Source organism: Cariama cristata, unplaced genomic scaffold, assembly GCF_000690535.1.
Source record: "Cariama cristata isolate BGI_N322 unplaced genomic scaffold, ASM69053v1 scaffold641, whole genome shotgun sequence".
NCBI classification, from domain to species: domain Eukaryota; kingdom Metazoa; phylum Chordata; class Aves; order Cariamiformes; family Cariamidae; genus Cariama; species Cariama cristata.
The window spans coordinates 111735-131322 of NW_009599636.1; the positions used below are offsets into that span (position 1 = coordinate 111735).

The 19588-nt window shown below is 40.0% G+C and overlaps 1 protein-coding gene across 2 annotated transcripts in view; it reads left to right on the forward strand.

Moving 5' to 3' along the window:
- NEO1 (neogenin 1) overlaps positions 1–19588 on the forward strand; it is a 146853-nt gene that overhangs the window by 88234 nt on the left and 39031 nt on the right. For both annotated transcript variants that reach the window (XM_009709741.1, XM_009709742.1), the window contains exons 7-10: positions 7354–7573; positions 13638–13792; positions 14330–14478; positions 15520–15658. In XM_009709741.1, the coding sequence (XP_009708043.1) occupies positions 7354–7573; positions 13638–13792; positions 14330–14478; positions 15520–15658 (663 nt within the window). The remainder of the gene's footprint in view (positions 1–7353; positions 7574–13637; positions 13793–14329; positions 14479–15519; positions 15659–19588) is intronic.

Sequence of the window (19588 nt, forward strand, 5' to 3'; positions counted from 1 at the left end):
AAAGCTGTAAAATCCACTCTGAAGTCCTTATAAAGAGGACTTTCTTTTCTTCTGCAGTCGTATATATTAACCACTCTCTGATGCCCCAGATTCCTCAGTTGTCCCCGTAACTGGGTCCCGTTGGCCAGGTCTGTCTTGTTCTCCACTTGCTGCATTATCTGTGGCCTCTGAGGGTGCATCTACCTGAAAGTTTTCATTTCCATCAGGAGAGCACTCAGGAAATTTCCCACCCATCCCTGCTCCTCACCCACCGAATTGCATCTCAGCGTAGTCTTGGATCTCAGTGTCTTTGGAATGAAACGGAGCTGGAAGATGCACTCCGGTCCCTGTCCGGTGTTCAGGGTAAGAGCTAGTCCAAAGTGAAACCTATAGAGTCCATACAATGTGGGTGCTGGGCTCTCAGAAGCAGTTGGTTCACCCTCCGGTGCCGCTCCTACTGCCTTCCAATGTAGATGTAGCCTCAACCACGGTTCAGAAATCCCTGACGCTCCCATTTGACAGGCACTCTAACTGTGACTTTGTGAGCAGTTAAATATGGCCAAGAATAGTCTAAATATGGCCATTAAACAAGTCTTAAAGCGTTTATGCATCTTAATTTCATACATTTCAATACTACCTTCATGAGGTAGGTTGTAGCAGTGGCATGTTCATTATACATATGAGGTAGCCAGGGTCATTCAGATAGCAGCGGCAAAGCTGAAGCAGATAACATTCCTATTCCGCCTTTCCTTTGTGTAGTATATCCGATGGTATAATTGGAATGTTATTGCCCAAAGCAGGAGGAAGCTGTGAATATGCCAGTAACGTGCCACAGGAGGAAAAAACGAGGAAAGAGGAAATCTCAACCGGAGGGGCTGGACAGCATGGAAAATATTTCTAATAATTAGCTAACAAGTAGAGCATTTCAATTGCTAGTTTTCAGGTGTGGCATGTTTGACAGAGTTGTTTTTGAAAGATCACATCAGCATCCTGAAATGATGATGATAGAATAGCACCACAGACATATGTTCAAATTGTTTGTTATCTCACCGCAGTGAATTACGCTCATAGCAGTGGGGGTCATTTTTCTTACATGATTAAAAGCTGGGTACGACATTAATGTCTCAAACTGATAGACACTCGTAGCTTTTGCCTCTTAGACTTTACCAGCCTAATGTTGGTAAAATTAAAATACCGTGCTTTTGCCAGTGAAGGATTCAAGTTCTAGAAGTCACTGATGGTTATTTGTTTGTTTGAGTCCAACTCCTTGTGGGTATTTGCGTCCTCCCCAGAACATTTTGGTAAAATAGCTGCAATAGGTGATGTCTTCTCAGAAGAAACCCTCAGAAAGAGCAGTTTGATGGAAGGGACTTGAGCGGTTTGCAATGCAGACATGTGTTCCTGCGTCTTTGTTTTGTACAGCAAGACAAGCTGGGAACCTTACAGTTTGCAACACACTGGGTCAGTGGGATTTGTGCTAGAGTTGTCTTAGCCACAAGTCTTGGTGTTGCACCTGGGCAGCACAAATGCGTAATGCTACGTGTTGGAATACCGTATAAAGTATATGTACTGTAGGTAAAAATAATTTCTAGTGGAAAGTTAAGAAAATCCTACTTTCTCATTTTTCTGCCTACCTCATCCTGTTGGTGGATCACTGGATGTCCTGCAATGGACTGAGTTTCAGGAGTTGACCATGACCTGTATTTCTTTAGTAGTTTAGACATCATTCTGTTGCCCAGGCTACTATATAAGCATTAGAAAAATTACTGTGCAAAGCAGAAAAAGTACTGCTTGGAATATTTTGCTTTGGTTTTAACTTGTTTTCGTGAGCTTTTAACTTTGTTAGATGCAGACAGATAAATCAAGTGACTTTCCTTGTATATTGATCCAGAATTGAAATTGTAGTGCGACAGTTTTAATGTATCCTCTTAGCAACATATATTTAACCTCAGTCTCCCCCTCTCAGTCGCCGACTGCAGTGGAGCCACTGTTAAAATGAATCACTCCTTAATGTCAGCTGTTCTGCTGAATGATTTCTTTCAAATGCTATTCAAGACAACATGCTCTATCTCGACTGTACAGCCTTTGTGAGATGCCAAATTGAGCAAGGACCTTTTCTTGATCCCTTAGAAAAACACAAGCTCAGAAAAACTGATATATCAGCAGTGATTGAAAAGATAAATCTGTCGTTTATATGTCTGGCATGCAACAACGTCATTCTTTTTCCATGTTCTTAGCATGTCACTTGCTGAATATGTTGGGTTGGGGTTGTTTTTTAAATGAGATTAACATGAAACCATGTAGGAATAGGCATGCAAAGAATATTCCAGAGTGTAGTTCCTTTTTAAAAAGTGATGAAATATATGTTAGAAAAAAGGGACTTGTTTTGCATGTTACTTGTTAACACCATGCTTAAAAGCTTGAAGTAATAAAGCGGCTCCCTTATTGGCATTAAAACTAATTTGAGTGTAATTACTCATTAACACAGCTCTGCACTGCTGAGCATTCTGCTCACACGGCTGTGTACAAATCCGTTTGTAATGGCACTCGAGGCATTCTGAGGAAGAACGGGAAAAAAAGGAAAGGAAATAACCTAGTCTTCTAAATACATTCCACAGCTATCAACAGTACCAAATTGCTACCAAGCTGGTATTTAATTGCAGCTTTCAGTGGGTGAGTTTTCTTGCCTATTCATTGCTTACCTTACTTGTACGATTTACAAGTCCTTTGTGCTTTTATTTGGTTCACAGTTTATTTTTCAGACACCACTAGTTTTTTGTTGTGTTTGACCAATCCTACCTATAATGCTGTCAGAAGGAATCTTTCTGGTTTTGAGTCTTGCGCGAGGATAAAACTGGGTTTCTGTTAATCTGGGAAATCTTGGCAGCTCTCCCAGACTCTTCATCTTGATGCCTGCAGGTTCTTCAAGCACTGTGTGCAGATGACTTAGGTAAAAGATGGATCTATTTCATTATATAGGAAGACAAATAACATGAGTATGTGGGATGTGTTTTAGATTAAGCAGATGAACTTTAAAAATTTATCGGGGGAATATTTTTCCTTGGAGAAATTTCAACATTTTGTTTCAATTTAATTATTTAAAAAGTATTTGTATTGCATTTTAACTAAATATAAGTATTTTTAAAGATAGGTAAGATGCAGATTTTGCATCAAGAATATGTGTTTTGAAGCAGATGACTTGACAGTGTTTCCAGGACACATAAGAGAAACCAGAGTATTAATGTAAGGTGATGGAAGATACGTGGTTTGCGTTTTCGAGCTCTAAAAAGACAACTGCTGTACTGAAGAGTGGCAGCCTGGTACTGTTCTTTGGAGTTTTGTTCTTTGTAAGTCCATACAGTAGAAATTAATCTTCTGCAGTCTTCCTGGAGTTAAAATGAACAACTGAAATGGTGACTATAAGGAATTTGTGTATTGAAGTAGTAACTGCCCGTTGTGCCTGGATATGAAGTGTCTTCGCTTTCCTTTTTAAAAAAGGAGGCACTTCGTATGTTAAGTAGTTTTAATAAATGTGTGAAGCAATCAATCAAAGAGTTCACCAGAATGGTTCAGAAGATGTTACTTCAGAAGGCATTTGGCTGATGCAACTGTAAAACACAAGTTTGTTTTTAGAACAGCTTCCCTACAGATTACTCCTCAAACTGTTTCATGGTTTTAAATAATATTATGAATGTAATTAGTTAATAGCAGGGTAGGAAATTAAAGCTCTCTGCAAGGGAAAAATACTCAATTGAAGTGTAAAGTGAACAGAAATTTGAAATTTCAAATGAAATGGAAGTCAATCAAGCAGGCAGTCTGGGAAAGATGCTGAGGACTATGGGCACCAAGGAGGTTTATGCAGAGTACCATACCAGTGGAAACATGATGGGGAAGGAGTAAAGATGGGTGCAGTGAGTAAGTTTCCAGTGCAAGGGAACTATTATTGTGGGCTGAAATTTAAACACAGGAGAAGCCTGGCTGATGTGACCAGGACCGTGAATGTGATACTGAATTGACACTCCAGTTGTCCTTTAGGAGCAGTGAGATGATAGTTGGGAAGATCCCCTGACCCTGATGTACAGCTCCGCATTTGTTGGTGTTGAACTCAGGTTCCCACCGGCCCACTTCTCCACTCTGTCAGGTCTCTCTCTGCCAATGTATCTATTGCTCCTCACAATCTGGTGTAACCTGCAAACCTGCTATGGATGCTCTTTGTCCCATCATCCAGGTCACTGGTGAAGATACAAAACCCTCTCTGTCCCAGTATCAAGCCCTGGGTAATGCTGCTCATTACCTGGGCTGCTGGCTGGTCTTCACTCAGTTCACCACAACGCTGGGAACCTGCTGGGCCAGCCAGCTCTCCACACGCCCCACCATCCACCCATCCAGTTCAGATTTGGCTTTCCTAATTCCACCTCTGCATGCCTGGATGGTGTTTCTGTATTTCATTTGGTTAGCCATTTTGGTCTCTCTTTTTGCTTCCTTTACACTTTCTGTGCTTAAGCTGGGCCAGGAGTTCCCTGTTCAGCCAAGCCACCTTCTTTCTGTGTGCCCGGTTGTTTTCTTGCGTGTAGGAAAATGGATCATTCTGGAGTTGTGGGCTGTTTGTCCCTGAAGACCAGCGAGCTCTCCTGGTCTCAATTGCCCGTAAGGGCAGCTGTCCATGGGGTTGCGTGTGTCCTGTGAGCATGCTCAACTCTCTTCTCCTGTAGTTCAGTGTCTTGATATGCCAAATGCCTGCCTTAGTTTCCTCAGGATCTTAAATTCTACCATCTGAAGGTCATTTCAGCTAAGGATGCCATTGACTATCAAATCTCTGATCAAATTTTCCTTATTTACAAATAGCAAATGTAGGAGAGATCTCTCCTGCTGGGCCGTCCAGCACTGGTGTCGAGGAGTAGTCCGCAACACACTTCGGTGTTCACTGCTTTAGGAACTGGTGATGTTGTAGGCTGGAGTAAGGTTATAGTGGTAAGTGCTGGTAACTTGAGCGAGAACCTTTTCTGCCCTGAGATGTTGCTGTTGCTCCTTGGTATGTCGTACCATCGATGTACCATCGAACAAGGGGTGAAGCTGTGTAATGAAATATCCTGTACTGAGTAGTCTGCAATAACAAGGTTATCCTTGGGGGCATAGGGGCCCTGTCTGAGTCCAGAAGAAGAGCTAAAATGTGGTGCATTTCTGTAAGAAATCTAATTATGGGAACATAAAAATTGTTTAGATTTTGCAATGAATGTTAAATTAATGGTGTAGTCTATTGATCGGGAGGGGAGTGCTGGAAAATACTTAATTGTGATCTGTGGCTATTACAGTGTAGGAAGAATAGCTAAGAAGATACTCTTGGTACTTGTCTCTCAGTGATCAGTATTTTCAATACCAAAATACATCTGTTCCTGGCTCTGGGAGTCCTGCAGAGTCCTGTAAAGATACAGGTATTGAAGTAAAAAGTCATGATTTTAGTATGAAAGCAGGAAGGAAGATGTAATTGAAATGTAATTAAATTGGTGATTGTATTTACACCAGTACTTGTTGGGAGAGTGAAAGTTTCCCAGTTGACAGGAAAGTATCTGAGAGAAGAGAGAAAACATGAATGAGAGCTTCAGGAAAGGTGGAAGAAGCGATGGAGCGGTAGCAGGCCCACTGGCACACAGGAAGGGAGGGAGGACATTGCCAATGTCCCTGTGGAGCTGGGCCTCATCTGTGGTGGTCGTTGGTCCCGAGAAGTACACCCTTGTCTTTGTGGTGGTCTGTACAGTAGTGTTTCATACAAAACAATGAAGTGTCTCATAGTTCTGCCCACATACCTTTATTACGTTGTGCAAATCTGATGAAAGCAAATGGTTTGTTCTTCCACTGTCATCAGTAGTTGCCTAAGAAATAGAAATAAAATGAGAGTTCTGCCAAGTCAAGACCTACATATGAGATGATGCTTTAGTTGACAAGGGTTTTTTTTCCAGAATTTAAAATGGAGTGATTGTTGATGATAGACTTCTCAGTGCAGCTGAGACGTTCTCAGTGTGTCTGCCTGAAGGTTTGGTTGTTCAGATGACATTTTCTGGTTTAGTCAGGTTTTTTGTGTGCAGATTTCTCCTCGTCTATCGAGACACAAGTCCACATATTCTGGTAGTACGTTGGGTGGAGGTGCTGCAGCTCTCAACAAAAGCTGTACTAGTCCTGAATTTCTTTCTGGGGAAAATCTGAGCCATTTTAGTTAGTTTCCATAATTAATAAGTGAATAAATGTATTTGGCAGCATAGATTCCCATGTGGAAAATGTCATTGGGTGGCTTAAGCTTGGTAAATAGTTAAGAATCCAGAAAAATTCAGGGTATCCTGAGCTTTAGGGTTTTGTTACTAATTGTGCTTCCTGTAATACTCTGTGGTAATTGGGGTCCAGCTGCTCAGAATATTACTGTTAGATTTACTGGATGGATTGCTTTAATAGGATTTGGAGAACAGCTATTTGTACGTTACAGCTTGTGCTGTTAACTTGCCAACCTTTTAATGCAATAATCCCAGAGATTTATCCTAGCTTCAAAGTAGTAATACAGGAAGACGTACATGACTTGCCACAAAAAAAAGTTTGTAAAGCGTTCGTGTAATATGAAGCGAGAGTTGTTTATGCTTATTAGTATCTTTGTAAGATGATATATTATATGTTATGAGAGGGAGGAAAAGCATTGATGGAAAGAAAACAGTGACCTTAGTGAAAGTTAGGAAAAAGCCTGTGTTTCCACTGCCATACCAAGTTTGTCACTGTACCTCTGACCATTGGCGGTGGTAGAACCCAACCAGTTCAGAAAGCGGTTACCATGTGAATTGACTTCAATGTTTAACCGCACAACCTGGATGAGTTTGCACTTCTTAAATAAATTTTGTGTATTTGTCTGTATTTTTTTTATGATTGAGAATAGTATAAATTAATTCTTCATGTTAATGAAGTAAAGTAGAAAATTGGGTCTGGATGTGGTTTTGAATGAATAATACAAGTTGAGTTTTTTTATTGGTAAATGTTTGGTATTACATTTGGTTTACAAAGAAATGAAAATATTGTTTGCTGCTGGTACGTCCTCTTATAAGGTCATATTTTATCCTCAATTTTCACCCTTCCCTTTCCCCTTGCCACTTCCATTACAATGGAGATTTGGTCTGCTTGCTCGACAGTGACGTGTCCTTTAGTATTTCCCATTAGTTTTCAGTAGTTACCTTTGCCTGCATGTCAGCCTTCAGTTTAATGGCCTTTTTTGTGTGTGTTCATTTTCTTTTGTTTCCCATCGTGGTTTTGTTTATTTCTTTTGTGTTTTTTTTCTGTTTTCTTTTTTTAAACCGTGGTGATGTTTGCCCTTCATATTCCCCAATGTTTGCACATGACAAGATGTTGCCATCCCAACATTACCTCCCACTTCACTGACCAGTGCCACTAATGACCATCTAGCACCAGCTACAACAGGACCATTGCCTTCAGCCCCGCGGGACGTCGTGGCCACCCTCGTCTCCACTCGCTTCATCAGACTGACGTGGCGGACGCCTGTATCGGACCCTCAAGGAGACAACCTCACCTATTCAATCTTCTACACCAAGGAAGGTATAAACAGGTAAAGATCTCGACATGTAAAATGGGTTGTGCTCTTTCATGACACTTCTTCATGCTAGCTTTGCTTAGAAGCACTATAAACCGTAAGTCTTTAACGCTCAAAGTCTTACAGGCTGCGGAGGTCGAGGGGTTGTGTTCCCTTCCCTCCTGCACCCTGATTAGAGGAAGGGCATTTTTATTTGCTTCGTTGCTGCATATACGTATTCTTACAGGCAATGCTTGTGCATGTTTTTGATTGACTGCAAACAGTTGCTACCTGATTTTATCAGACTGCTTAGAAACTAAGAGCAAGCATAGACCATAACACCTCTTCAGGAACACTGGTGCTGCTATCAGTGCCATCCACAGTGGGCACAGAAACATCCTCCAGATAAACCATGTGCTATTGAGAGCGAGCAGTCACTTTATGCTTTAAAACCCTGTAAAGGTAGTCTGATTCTAGAGAGAACCGTGTGGTAGGTGTCAATTAAATGTTGATTCTCTCCTAGTAATCCCTGTAAATAGGAATTTTATGAATGTGAAGCATTCATGAGTTTTAGACATTATCCCAATGGTTGAGTTCAATCTACCCCTTTTTCTTTCTGATGGGATCTGCTGCTCAGAATTACAGTTTCAAATTGTTGTGATAAGTTTGAAGAAGTTGGAGCTCACAGTCATTTTGAGCCATGCTTAATTAATTGCAAATTAGCTTGCTTATCAGATTTATTACTCAAGAGAAAATTAACTGTCTACTTACTGACTAGAGTGTGAGGCTCAAAGTCATTTGAAGAGAATATAAAACGCACTACTACTTATGGTGAATTGCCACTCTTTCTTAGTTCTGTGGACAGATATCTTGTCCAGCCTCATGACGATTAATTGAGGTAATTAGTAAAATTTTCTTTGCCTCACAAATGTTGTTTTTCTACTACTTCCTTACTTTGATATTATTCGTTCTTATTGGAGCTATTTTAAGTGAGACAGGAAAAAAGGTGAGATCTTGGCAGCCATTCTTGCTTCTTGCCTCTCCTCCTTCACCTTCCTGGTTGTAACCGCTCTACTCGCTGGGTTTTTAGAAAGTAATTTGCTGGAATTGGCTTTGAGCCTCTCCCTGCGCTGCGTTTGAGTAAACAAAATGCGTCCCGTTCCACTACACACAACACTGTAGAAATCTAGAAAATATTCCTCTTGGGGCAAAAGCGTGTGCAGAAGAAAGGGTCAGAGGAATCTCATAATTTGTGGCAAATTAGGAAATTACAGGACAATCTGCAGAAACTGCTATTTCCAGTTCTTGCAGAGTGACCCTCTGGGCTTGGGTTAATGTAGTCCACAGAAAGTTTACACAGCAGAGTACTTAAGCTGGTCCTTATATGTAAGCAGGTGGTTTCATTGACTTCAATGAGGTCTTTGTTTGCTTAAGTGTCCTTCTGGATCAGGGTTCAAAGTAGGCTCTGAAAGCCTTTTATTAGCACATACTCACTATTTTCTCAACTTTACCACTCCTTTGCTTTTTGGAAGGTGTGGGGTTTTTTTGTCATGCCTCATAAACACAGTTGGTATCCCACATTTCAGAGAGTGGTATGAAAATACTGTGAAATCCTGCCTTTCAACCTGGATTTAGAGAATGAGAACAAAAAAAAACTAAAAAAAAAAGAAAGGAAGGAAGTCTGGTGTACCATTTTGCTGTTAGGTGGTACTTTTTGACCAGTTGGTTGGGCCTTGTGGAAACGTTGCTTGGTTACTGAATAAAAAAATAAATGAGTGTGTCACACACACCTAAGCAGCTGGAAATCAGAAAATTTTGAAGTCGAGCTTGGATCTGCAACCCTCCTTTCTTCCTCAGTGTTGTAAAACACTGCTTAAATGATCGCTTTGTAGTCCTTGAATTATACATGATCGTATATCTTTGCTGCGGTTTTAAGTGCATATGTACCATCTCCTCATACTATTATATTTTTGCCTACATGTACCATTTTCATTGCATGCATTACTGGATCCTTTTAGTAACCTAAGTGTTGTCTCTTCCTCGCTTGTATTTGAGCAGTGATCAAACTAGGTATTTGATTTATTTACCTTTTAAATCAGGCTTGTGAAAAATGAAAAAAAATACATGTAACAAGGAATGGGTTAGCTAGATATTCTGACATCTCTAAACCAAGTTTAAAGGGCTATAGAGAGTCATCTTCATATTGTGGATTGCAGGAGCCCTTAAATCTCTCTGCAGTATTCGAGGCGTGCGGTTCCTGAGGTATCAGCTGCCTCAACCACTGATGATTTACGTTCCTTTTCTTTTTATCTGTTCGGTGAAAGGAGATATACACAGAAACATGGTAAGGTGTTCCTTAACTTTGCCCTTTGAACTTATTTAGAGGACTGCAAGATAACTGGAACATGATTCCCCCCCTCCGTAGTCATGGGGCACTCCTGCAAAAGGCTCTTCCTGCGCCCCGTGTCGGCTTTGTGCCACCAACTGTGCCAGCTGCCCAGAGGTGCCCTCTGCCCCTGCCCCCAGGGAAAGGATATATTTCATGTTTTAAGCTCAGTGTCTGCTTGCAGAAAAATGTTGACCCCTAAATTGAATGTTACAGAAGATTTGTAAGCAGCAGCAAACAAGGAATTATGGCAAAAATGCAAATGCTGCCAAAGTTGTTGTGGTGGCTTTTATCACTTGTGGAATGATCAAAGCTGGATTTGATAGTATGTAGTGTCTACTGAGGAGGAGCAAGTGAGAATAAAGATCTGTAGGGCTTGGAAACTGAAACGATTCATGGAAGAGGAGCGTTTCAAAGCATGGGAATCGGCGGTGAAGGCGGCTTGTTTCTGCTTGTTTCACTGGCTCCAGAATGTCACCAGCTGGTGGCATGTCTTCACGTTGGCTTGATGATGTCAGAGAGAGGCTTTTATTAAGGCAATTATGTACAAATGAAGTGGGTGTCTCATGGCTCTATTGTCACACCTCTAGAAAAACTGAAGTAATCTGATCAGCTAGGAATTACTGTCTTCCTTATAGATTGTACAGTTGCACGGTTACTTCATCCTTGCATTAGGTATTCCACCTTGAAGACAGTTCCCCTGAAAGGGTGTGAGAATTCAAATGGATTGGGAGTGCAAAGGGAGGTTTAATTCTGTGAAACTTTAGACAAGCACTCAGGCAGAAGAACTCCAAACTTTCAAGATTTGGCCAAAAATAAAATACATAGCTAACATGTTGCTGGTACAAGATGGTAAATTACATATGTGAGATATTCAAATAATATTAAACCCACAGTTCAACATAGTGTGCTTCAAACACAGAAAATGGAGTTTAATTGTGTGTAGTCACACTGTCAAAATGTCTCTCGGAGCTCACTGCCAGGCAGTACAGCTGACATGGCTGGCACAGACAATACTCACTTTTTAATAATTCCCTGAAGGTGGGTTTTTTATATATAACTTTAAACTTTGCAATTCCAGCTTAACACTTGTTCCTGCTTTTGAACTGTAGGCTTTTTCCCTTAGGTACTTGGTAGCTATTTTAAACCTTAACTCTAGTTTACAAAGCTCTTTAATTGGGGATTAAACTGGAATGAGTTAGAATAGTCATAATGTTCTGTAGGGTAATATAGTTATTCATCTAGACCATCTGTTTCGTTACCTATTATGCCTACCTAAACACATCAGAGCTCGTAAAAGGTGCTCAGGGCTCCCTAAGAAAGGGCATAAATGAGAGATTCATGTAGCACTTAATGAGATTAATCTCAACATATTTCTAACATACTGTTGTGAGGGGAGGCATGGTTCCTAGTTATTACTGAAAAGTGCAATACTTTGACATGTCTATTTATTTTTTGATAAATGTTGTCTTTCCATTAAAATAATTCTGATTTTTTTGTTATTTTAAATAATAACCTTGGATTACTGATTTTTTTTCCTAGATAAAATCAGTGAGTGCGTTTACACTTGAGGCAGAAAATGCAATATATTTTGCATGTCAGTGGGAGACAAATGTTATTCCACAGCTGTGAATCAGTTGGCACTTATTCTGGGTTTTCAAATACCATCATTGTATCTAAAACATGTCTTAAAGGAAACTATCCATTTGAAAATGTGTTTTCAATGAAATATTTTGTACTAACTATAACTGGAAAAGTTGGTGATGCAAAATATTTATCGTTTTCCCTGCCCCTTCCATTTCATTCTGTGGTGGGTATGGTATTTCTTTAGTGTGTGTCTCGCTTCTCTGTCAGCTGCTTTCTTGCAAAAAATACTTTATAAACATTAAAAGAAGAAAAATCTTTTGTAAAGAGTTTTGATTCAAATACGCTATAATGATGCTGCTCATTTAACGGTGGAAGTTAATAAAAACCTGAAATAAATTAAGCTGTTTATGCAATGCCATTTTAGCTCAGATTTCGTGGAGGAGAATATTCTAGAAAATGTGTTTAAATAGATCTTTAGTTACAGTAAATGTATTGTTTCCCTCTGTATAGGTACAATGTAATAGTGCAGAAATGAATGGGGATTTCGAAATGTTTTCAACCAAGTTATGCTAAATCAGCCGTACCAGTTGATTTAAAAAGAAACAAATTAAAAATGGGGATTTTGGCATCATATTTCTGTGGTATATGCTAAACCATAGCGGCTGGAAGGTAGGAAAGGGGAGACTCTGGAATAATTTTGCCTGGGCTTCTGCATTAAAAATGATTTAATAGCAGCTCATCATCAGGATGAGAATCGTCTGCCCTCTGCTGTAGAGCTAAACAAAGTCTAGCAGACAAAAGGGAAAGAACTGTATTCAAAGCAGGCACATTTTCCCTTTATTTTCTCAGTGGGGAAGTTTTTGATTTCTTCTTTTGTAATACTGCTTTTATTTGAATTTACAGGGAATAGGTAGCTTCTTTTCAAGGAAGGACGGTATGTAGGTGTCGTTACCCAAATGTAGCTCTGTGAAAGTTCATGGGACAACAGCAATGTGTTGGAAATAAAGGCTGTAGTTAGTTGATGATTAATCTTTTAATCTTCCCCTCAATCCTGAGCTTGATAAGAACCGATCGAGTTTACTGAACTATGTTCGGCACAAGACCGTGCTTCCACCGGGGTGAAGCAGCAGGTTCCCCTGTGACTTGGGGGTGCAACGGAGATTCACTAAACACAGGGCAATAATCCTTCTGGTTGCCTCAGTACACAAAGTGCATTCTCCCAACTGGATTACGGCTTTCAGCTTGCAAAATGTCAGCTTTTTTGCTGAGCCTAACATAAACGCTCGTTCCCACGCAGCTCACTTGTTCTTTGGGTGCTGGCAGACAACCGGGGCGGGGGTCCAGTAGCCCAGAGCTGTCTCCTTGGCATTGCTGGAGGCGAGCATCTTCACGCAGGTCTGAGAGAAGCGCCTCTCACGTGCCCGATTCCCAGTGGGTGATACGAGTGTAAACCACTGCTGAGGGATGGTTTCTGCTTGCGCGTCAGACTGAATGAGAGCAGCGGAGATGTGGGTGGACGCTGCCTTTTGTTAACTCCACTACTTGTGTGGTAATAGCATAAATGCCACAGCTGTCTGCCTGGGTGTATGCAAGTCAGAGCCTGGGGATGTTTTTAAAAAATCTAAATATTAGGGAGGAACTAAGTAAAGTTTGGAGGTAGAAGAATACATTAAAACAGCTTCTTTGAAAAATACACAAGAAACAGCCCCACAATATTAACAAAATGCCTTAAATCTTGCCAGACTCTGTGTATGCTGCTTAAATAGTTTTTCTTCTGGCTTCAGAGTAGTAGGATAAACTGTCACTATGAATTATCTCATGCTGTTACAAGAATAACAAAGAAACTACTTAGAATTTTGTAACGTCGAGTATAATTTATTCGTTTACTTCAGTGCATATTTTTTTCTCAAAGAGAAGTTACAAAATTAGAAACTGTTTGTCACCAGCAATTTTGGCATATTATTATTTTATTGTGTAGTCAGCGCAGTATAAATAACCACATCATTAACACATTAGATATATTCAAACAGGATTCATGTTAGTAGCAACTATTCCTTTCTTTACCCCTCAGAAACCCTCTTACTAATCAATGATTGCTTCTGTGCCCAAACATTTTGTTTCCTAAAGGGAACGTGTTGAAAATACAAGTCGTCCTGGAGAGACACAAGTGACGATCCAAAACCTGATGCCAGAAACGGTTTATGTCTTTCGAGTTGTGGCTCAGAACAAGCACGGCCCCGGAGAGAGCTCAGTGCCACTGAAGGTGGCAACTCAGCCTGAGGGTAAGCTGTGAAGATGTTGAGTCTTCTTGACTTTGGGATCAATTTTTGTTGGTTGGTTGGTTTTGGTTTTGCTTTCCCCATTCATGACCTTTCCCAGAATAAGTTGGTACTCTTAAAAGTTGCACTTACAGACCATAGTTTGAACACGATTTTCCACATTGGTGTGCTTGTAAGATTTATTCTCACCATTAAGAAGAACTGATAAGACTTTCCTTGTTAAATTCTCTAAACTTTCTGTTCTAAGATTGCCATTAACTGAAAGAGGTAAAAAGGAAAACTTAGAGAAAATGCCAAGTCTGTCATTTGTTAGGATCATTCACGACAAAAGAAATCTGACCCAGGGAGGAGGATCTCCTTCAGAAATTTCGTGCTGCCTTTACACCACCTAATGAATCCATATGCAATGCTGAAATATGAAAAAATACTCATCTTTTAACTGGTGTTGATTAATAGTGAAGGGGACGCTAAAATAATTGGCTATGGAAAATGTTAATGGTTAGGCTTGGTGACTAGCAGAGTTTCATGCTTACATTTCAGTTCAGCTTCCTGGTCCAGCACCCAATATCCGAGCGTACGCCAGTTCCCCCACCTCCGTTACTGTCACCTGGGAAACACCGTTATCTGGCAATGGAGAAATCCAGAACTACAAGCTCTATTACATGGAGAAGGGGCAGGACACTGAACAGGTACAGAGCCTGGCTCTTCCTGTCTGATACACAATGCCATTAACAGCCTTTTTTCTTTTGTTATGTTTTTACCTTAAATGTCTAGAAACACCTTGTGAAGTATTCATTTTTCTGGTAGACTGAATCCTTTAGCCTAAAATATGGAAGTATTTAAAATTTAAAATCTAGCGTGAAATGTATGTCTTGGAATTAAAATAGATTTTTTTTTTCTGATGGTTTATTTAGATATTCATCAGCATCAAGTAGCTTTTGAGGAAGTCTATCATATCGCAAGAGGAGAAAGCAAATGATAGCTGTATCATCATTTAACAGTTCTGGTTCAGATGGTGTAAAGAATGCTTGCATAGTTTTTATAGGTTGGCCGTTTCTAGTAAAGTAGGCTAACTACTGGTTTTAGCATGATCCTTAATCTGAACTGCTCTTACTTCTTGAGTTCTTTGATCCAGTGATTGATACTTTGATCCTGCTGAGTGTCTAATTGATTAAATTTTCTTATGATTCTACTGGAAGAATCCAGTATGTTCTGTAGAAATATAAGCTGCCTCCTGAGAATAATTACAACTTTGGGAGGATTAATCCCAATCATTTAATTTCCCATCTGATTGCAAATAAGTATGATCCCAGCTGTAAAAAGCTAAGGGAGAATATTTTTGTTAGCTTTTAAAATAATTTTTTACATCAGTTTTTAAATAGGAATGTTGTATTTCTCAGGTAGAATTACCTTTTCTACTTCTGCATCCCACTATTCAAAATATAGTAATAATTTTTACGAATAGGCAAGTTTGCCAGATGCCTTTTCATTTACAGAACCAGTGTCCATGTTATGGGTTAAATCAGATAAGTAGAATTTTCTCTTGCAAGCTCACTGGTAGCATCTTTGCAAGTCCTGCCTGTACGTAAGCTGTGGGTTTGATCTGCAGGTGCTATGGAAAGGTGTCATTCCTGTGTTTGAGTATCACTGTTCTGAAATTCTTAAGACATTTATAATAATTGCAGACCTGATTCTGACCTTGACTTGTATGTATGTTTCTTTATGAACAGGATGTTGATGTAGGAGGACTCTCCTACACCATTAATGGATTAAAAAAATACACAGAGTACAGTTTCCGAGTGGTAGCTTACAATAAACATGGTCCTGGAGTCTCGACACAAGATGTTGTTGTACGAACGTTGTCAGATGGTAAGGTTCTTTATTCCAATATTTTTCTTCACAGTAATTATCTGGTAATTTCCTTTAAGTGAATTTTTAACCAGACTTCTACGGTTTTTGTTCATTGTTGCCCTGTTTTATTCATAATGTCGTTGTTGTGTATGGCCGTACCTGGTGAAAGTTCCCCCGGAGGCTTACCAAATTGAGTGAAGGGAAATTACTGTACCTGCAAAAGTATCTGGTATTCTGATTACGAAACAACAGTGTCCTTCATTTCAATGCCAGTAGTTTATTTCATGGATTATTGAGTCTACAAAGTATTAAGAGCAGACAAAAAAACCCCAACTATGTTGAATGCAACAACTCCAAATTATTTTTTAGGCTCTAGAATATTTTTACGTATGAGCAGACTTTGCTTTTGGAATGTTTCTATTTTAATTGTGGTCATGTGGGAAAATGTTGCATGTCTCTGAACTACAGCGCAGATACTATTAAATCAATTGCATATAATGTTGAAAGCAGGAAGTGATAACGTTATTTTCTATAATGCAAATAAAGAGGTAACGTGAGCAAGTACAGATATATGAACAATTGTAGAACTATCAGAGTTAATGTTAACTTTCATTTTTTACAGAGGAGTTTTTTTATATATAAGAACAGTCCAACCAAAAGTGAGCCTGGCCTGGAATCCTCCCTCCAGGAGTGACCAAAAGCAGAATAGACACGCAGAGAGGAGTATTGTCCCAGATTCTCTCTGTGTTCAAAAATTTGTTTCTGGGGCACTTCTTGACTCTGCAATGGTTTCTGTGTATTTACTAATTCAGTTTCTCTTCCATGAAACCCTGTCAGCATCCTCTTTAACCCACGTCAGCCTTTAGCATCCACATCATCAAGTGGACAAAGATTCTATAAATAAATTTTCTGTGAAAAATTACCCCCTTTTGTCTGTTTTGAACCTGCTGTATGTTAGTGTCATTAGTTGCCTGTAGCTGTACTGCCTGAAAGAGTGAATAATCAGCATCTGCCAGCCTTCTCTGTCCCACTTCTCATTTTATAGACCTTTGCTATATGCTCCCTAATTTGGCTCTTTTCCAGATTGCAAAGTCACAGAAATGGTTAGCCATTTCTTTGGTGGAAGCTGTTTCAACCGTCAGTGCTCCTTTCTGGGCTTTTTTCTAGGTTTCTTTTCTCCTGTGTGCTTTTAAAAATGGAGGTAGAGGAGACTAAAACTGTATCAAAGATGCAAGTGTGTAATTACTAGCATTTGACTGACTTTTTTGGCTCATTCTGAGCACTGAGGTGACATTTTTGGGGTAGGTGGATCTTGGTGGAATTGGTCTGCTTAGAGCCATCATTTTGCACATAGAGGTAGGATCATTTTTCCCATGTATGTAACTTTTATCTACCGTGAACTTCATCTGTCACTTCAGTCTCCAGGCGCAAAATGTCCTGAGGTCTTTCTGCGGTTCTTTACCATCAGATCTTGTCTGTACTAACGTTTGTCACCTTGCTGCTCATCCCCCTTTCATCGCTTATGAATGTGTTAAGCAACAGAGGTCTCGGCACATACCACGCTGGAGCTCTGCAGGTCATCTCCCACCACGTATGTTCCTACCTTCTCTTTCCTTTCGTTTAAGCAGTTGTTTGCTCAGGCAGGGACTTCCCTGCTATCCCATTGTTGCTTCATTTCTTAAGAGCTCTCCAGCAGGTTTGCCACGTGGGATTTCACTTTAAAAAGCGACAAATACGTATTATTACTCCATGTATCTATGAATTTCGTGCTTTATTGTAGCTTCACTTTATTTTTGTGACTTACTACTTGAAGTTTCTCAAATGGAACCCCTTTTAAATATTGGCGTCAAACCTGCCATGTCCCAGTGTCAAGGTAACTTGTGGAGGTTACGTGTAAGTCATGCAGCTATTTCTTTCCCAAGTTCCTTGAGAAATCTTGGATGAATAGCATCTAACCCTGGCAACATGCTGCTGTTTGTTATGTCTGACTTCCATAATCCCTTATATTGACATTTCAGTTTGAGAGATCCTGTAAGTCCCTTGTGAAGGGTGTCACGGAAACCTCTCCTCTTCCTTTCTCTCAGTACAAATGCAAAGAAGATAGTTGCCTGGCCTGATCTTTTTCTGTCATACCCTGACCATTTGCTAACCCTGCAATTTCTCTGAAGGGCTTCCAGCTCCTTATTTGTTTGAAGAAGAATTTATTATTAGTTGTAATGTCGTTTTCAAGTTTTCCTGAAGTTCTTTCTGGCCCAGCTTACATATCCACATTTAACCTATAGAAATGTATTTTTCTATGGCTTTCTGAAGGATGTCATCTTGCTTCTTACAATCTTATAACCCTGCTGCTTAACCATGCTGTTCTCCCCCTTCAATCTCTCAAATCTTTCCGGATGAACAATCCACATTTTCTTCTTGTGTTTTCTTATTGTGGTATCTATAAGCAGTCTCCATGTTTCCTGCAGGGATTTCTTTCTAAACTTCCTTTAGCTTCTATTTAACAAGCTTCCGCGTTTTTATATAGGTTTTTGCTCCTAATCTGTTACGGTGGTTTGTTGCAGGATAGCTCTTCAGGTATTACAATTTGAACCAAGGTTTATGTGCTGCTCATAAGGATTGCTTCTCTTCTCGTGGTCTTCTTGATCTATAGGAAGCAATCCTGTATCACAGCTAGAAATGTACTCTCTGCATTGCACCCTGATCGAGGGCATTTCTCTTACTGAGGGGTAAGACTCCTTGCAGTCTCTCTGAACCACCAGCGTGGCACCTTCCTCCTGCCTGGGTGGTTGCTGTACCGCACGGCAGACTGGGCTATGCCTTTCCTTTCGAAGCATGGGATATCAGCCCATAGGAAATCCGTTTTATTTGTTGACCTGGTTAAATTCTTCATCTGGTCTGAGTCTACGCTTACTTCGACATAAAATGAACTGTGTACATGGTGAGATATGTGCATATGAATATATTTACATGCATGTATCCTTTCCTGTATCCTACTGATTGTCTTCCTCTCACCAAGTTTGCAATATATGCATTAATTATCACTCCTCGTGAAACCCATGACTTTTTTTTAAGGTGGTTCTGAAAGCAGGCACCAACTGCGTAAAATGAACAAACAGCAAAAAAGGCTGAGCTTTATTTCATTTCCTCCTCTTAATCTGTGTTGCTTTTTAAAGGGCATAGCACTTAATCCCTCGGTCTGGTGATTTCAGACTCAGTTCAGTTGGCAAGAGAGAAGGAAAACCAAATCCTCGTCTCCATTTCTGTTGTGGGATAGCGGGAGACAGATATTTATTTAACCACACCCCGGTGCACCTTTCATTTATCACAGGGCTACTTTCACTTTATGCACTCAGGAGTGTTTTCTTAGGTGGTGGTGTAGCTGGTGTGAGTTATTTGGAACATACATTATTCAGGCCAGAACAATCTTTCCCCCTGTTGTGCGACTTCCCTGTCCTTGTGCTTTGCTGGAGGCTCACCTTCCTGTCGGGGAACCCTTATCTCTGCCTTTGAGATAACATTTGTGAGTCAGAAGTGCTGCGATGAGGATTTCCTTGGTCTCAGGTTCTCTCTTACATTGCCTTTTTGTCTAATGGAGTTTTACTGTCATGACCAGCAAGTTGCTGCAGCTAGTAAAGAACTAACAAAGAGTGGAAGTTTAAAAGCAGAAACAACGTTTGCGATGCACTTCACCTCTTCAGTAACACAGAGATGTGTTGACTCTGATGTTTTCCTGTTACAGAAAATCGTAACAAAACCCATGGCTAGAATTTTAAATGTGGGTTCCCAGAATCAAGCATGTAAAGTAAAGATTTGATTTTGAAAAGCACTGAATCTGATCTCTTTTCTTAGAGTTTATGGGAAGTACCTTTAAATATAAAACATTTTGTATTTAGATACGTGTGATAAGAGCTAAATAAAAAGTGAGTTCGTCCTTTGTAATGAAAATAT